Genomic DNA, 3,692 nt, shown 5'->3' on the forward strand with positions numbered 1-3,692 from the left:
TATTTTATAAGAAGACGTGTGTTCAATTCGTTTTATATGGTAATATATCCTAAATATAAAGAATGACATTATTTCTGAGTAGAAATTGGTCACAGATCAAATTTGACGAACCGGCACCGACCATTTAACGACAATAATTTTAATGGTGGTGTTTTCGATCAGTTCGGTACCGGTACGCTTGGTGTATAGATAAAAGTTTACATTTTTACACATTTCCAAAACAGCGAAATATAGTTTTACTCATAATTGCTTACAGGTTTTAATTTAAAACGATTTTTGTAAGAAGTTGTCTTGCACTAACTCGGCAATAAATCTATTAGATTTAAAAAGCGATTTCCAAGCTCTACTTGAAAGCATAAAATAGAATCGAGACAACGACTGATAAGTTTTTTACATTTTGAATTACCGATAATTAGTAAATGTAAAAAATAACTATACAGGTTGTGCGGAAATAACGACGTGTGAGTAAATTGGCATATTTTAGAAGATTATTCTTTAGACTAGAATAATACGCCAAATTTTACACAAATATTCCAAAATTGCTTGCTATAGGCATTTACATTTCTTGAAAACTGAACTTTGAAGAAGTAATTTTCAGTACTTTGTAACTCCATTTAATTGCAATAGAAAAATTAAATTATCGAACCGGAAATACTTTTCAGTAAAAAAGGTCCTACTTCCTCTCGATAGGATATAAAATCTTGTTTTGAGGCAATACACGATTAGAGGGTAAATAAAATGCATCTTTAAACGTAGTTGGCAGCTGTCACTGTCTATACGTTTATACGTCTCTGACACTGACGTGATAGTAACGTCATCTTGAGAAAATCGCACATGTGATTACTGGGTAACATAATTTTTAGCCTCTGCAATTACGCCGTTATTTCCGTAAACTCTGTGTAACACACCAATTGCTCGGTGTTAATAGTAAATTGTCCAATACTTATTATATAATATCACTAGAAGTTGTGCACAATTCTAATGCCAGGACTACCGGCATAATTTGTTACTAAACGTTGGCGGCTCAGAAGGCAGAAGACTAAACTTAACCATTAGGTATCTATTTAGTAGAAATCAATCCGTCTGAATACATTATCCAATAAATACTTGTACATCTAAAATGCCGAAGAAGATACATATTAGAAAGGGCAATGTATTGAACAATTAAAGATAAATACTATCACAATAAGAGCCTTGTTTCCACGATGCCTGTAACGTGGTAATACCTAAGTACTCGCCGCTTACCAATTTTAACAACAGTTCAAATTTGTCCTAAGGATTTTCGTAAAGTTACGTTCAACAAGTTGGTTAAGAGTATTCATACGAAGTACAGGATGTTTTCGCATAAGTTTACGCCCCTTCTGGATCGTTTATTTCAAATAAATTGTGAAAGTGATCAACACAGAAGTTGTTTGATTTTACTAAAAATTTTTTTAATTTGATATTAAAATACAAATATAAAACACGGAAATGTCAACATTTGACATAAAGTATGTTTTTTTAAAGAAACACCCTGTATATTTTTGCACAGGTCTATTGGATTTTCGTTCCTGATTTCATAAATATATATATTGCCTAGATTTGTATTAGCCGTTTTTTTCTGTATTATGTTTTAAACATTTTAAATAGAAACAAATTATAGTAGCCTGAAATGGAACAAAACACTATTGAAAGAGAACATAACGGATTTTATTGCTACTATAAATTTCAACACAAATAGATCAATAAAAACATAATCACTAAAATAACTGATTTTGTATCTGAACTCCGTTTAACGTCAGACGCTCTACAATCGACTTCAATTTTATCTATAACGTTTTCCATATATTAGTTTTGATTAATATTAATATCGTGAATTGCATCCACTAGTTCAAATCGTCTCACTAGAGTCTCTACTTCTTTAAATAACCCCAGGGAAAAGAATCGAGAGGCGTCAGGTCGGGGCTCTTTGGAGGCTATTGGATCGGACCCGCTCGTCCAATTCAGATATCAACATTTTCATTAAAAAAGTGTTACCAGGCGAACGTCATGGGGTGGTGGGAGCGCCTTGTCGCATTTCAAGGCTACTTTCATTTGTGACTATTTATAATTTTTTAAACGTAATATAGGAAAAACGGCTAATGGAAATATAGAAAAAATATATATTTTTGAAATTGGGATAAAAAATCCTACTGGCGTGTCTAAAAATATGTGGGAAGTTTATTTCAAAAAAAAATTCTGTCAAATTTGACATGTCCGTGTTTCATACTTTATTTTAAATTGACATTTAAAAAATTTGAGTAAACTTGAACAACTTTTGTGTTGGTCAGTTTCACAAGTTTTTTTATATAAACGATCTAGGGGGGTGTCAACTTATGAGGAAACACCCTGTACAATTGAATAGGAATTAACAAAGCTGCGTCCAATCAATGTGCAACATATGGATCTTCCTACTAAAAAAACCTACGCTAAGTCTATACAAGTACCACAGAAAGTACGTCACAGCTTTCATTTTGATTTAACGATTCCTCTAAATAGGTAGATGATCTATTTCGTATGAATCCCCTTAGAGTAGAAGTAGCACAGTGGTTCATAATATCATTGCATTTATAGATTTCGCATTTTCATTCAAGTCCCGTTAAGATAAAATTACTTTCAAGAAACGATATTCGAAGTATTGCTTTCATTTTTCCAAACGTTCAGATATTGTCGCGAATATATCTGATCTCCTAGAACTAAAGATTCAACGAACGAAATATAAGAGATAGTTACCTCAACCATGCAATAATATTGAAATATTTTCTGCATTCGGTACTCTTTCCAAATCAGTTCCGTTACCGTCAAAACTAACAATCAAATTAATCTCTAGTAACTCTACACGTTAACCGGTGTGACCGCCTTTTTCTCCTTTTTCTTGGAAATAAAGGGCTCAGTGGTGCACTTGGGGCCCTCCTCCGGACTGTATGACCAGCGCACCTTCTCCTTAATGGGTTTTTCGTCCGGCGTTTTGCTTTTACGAGTTTTCACAAACTCGCTCACCTTTTGTCACTGAATCTCGCAGAACGGCAGTTTCTGACTATCCTTTGTCTCCGTGTCAGCATTGCTGATGTCGTCTTTGGGACTTTCCGCATTGCTCGTGCCGCCCTGGCCACTGAAAATGTCAAACATCTTATTATATCTATCTGAAAATTACCATAAATCCAAGGGCGCAAGGGCGGGTTCAGAGGGGGCGTCATGGGAATAATTTTTCTAATTTCATAGACAATTAAAAAAAATAAATACTTTGTATGGTAGTAAAGATTATACACCATATAATGATAATAACAGATCATCAGATCCTTCAGTATGACTAAATAATTAACTAATAATACGACCCCGATTTGGATCATTGAAAAGTCGTTCTCAAGCGAGTAATTTTCCGTAAACACCTAATTTTTCAAAATTGAAATCGGTTGAGAAATTTGAAACTCATTAAGTTTTTCAAGACATAGTTTTATTTGTAGATAAGTTCTATATTGTTGAGGCGGATTCATTTTTTACAAACTTTTTTTTGGGCATTTCGCCTCAAAAATTTTTGTCTTTAAAAAAGACAGAACTTCCTTATGTCTTTTATTACAAATTGATAAATAGTGCTCCTATTTTGCAATAAGAACGAATTATTTATCAAAAAGTAATCAAGAACTATCACCTAGAGGGTATCCTGCGACACACTT

The 3,692-nt window shown here is 33.3% G+C and overlaps 2 protein-coding genes across 9 annotated transcripts in view; both read right to left on the bottom strand.

The window, feature by feature from the left end:
* Nucleotides 1-213, bottom strand: part of LOC125502979 (cytoplasmic aconitate hydratase-like) — a 1,659-nt gene extending 1,446 nt beyond the window's left edge. Inside the window, exon 1 of the mRNA XM_048662613.1 lies at nucleotides 112-213. Within this exon, the coding sequence (XP_048518570.1) occupies nucleotides 112-213 (102 nt within the window). The remainder of the gene's footprint in view (nucleotides 1-111) is intronic.
* A 3-nt stretch (nucleotides 214-216) lies between these two features.
* The window catches only part of LOC109541685 (voltage-gated potassium channel subunit beta-2), a 36,089-nt gene continuing 32,613 nt past the window's right edge, over nucleotides 217-3,692 (bottom strand). For all 8 annotated transcript variants that reach the window (XM_048662402.1, XM_019910598.2, XM_019910607.2 and 5 more), the window contains one exon: nucleotides 217-3,130. The gene's annotated coding sequence lies outside the window, so the exon portion shown is untranslated. The remainder of the gene's footprint in view (nucleotides 3,131-3,692) is intronic.

Source organism: Dendroctonus ponderosae, unplaced genomic scaffold (assembly GCF_020466585.1).
Source record: "Dendroctonus ponderosae isolate FM_Combo_2020 unplaced genomic scaffold, Dpon_F_20191213v2 Dpon_F_20191213_11, whole genome shotgun sequence".
Lineage (NCBI taxonomy): Eukaryota > Metazoa > Arthropoda > Insecta > Coleoptera > Curculionidae > Dendroctonus > Dendroctonus ponderosae.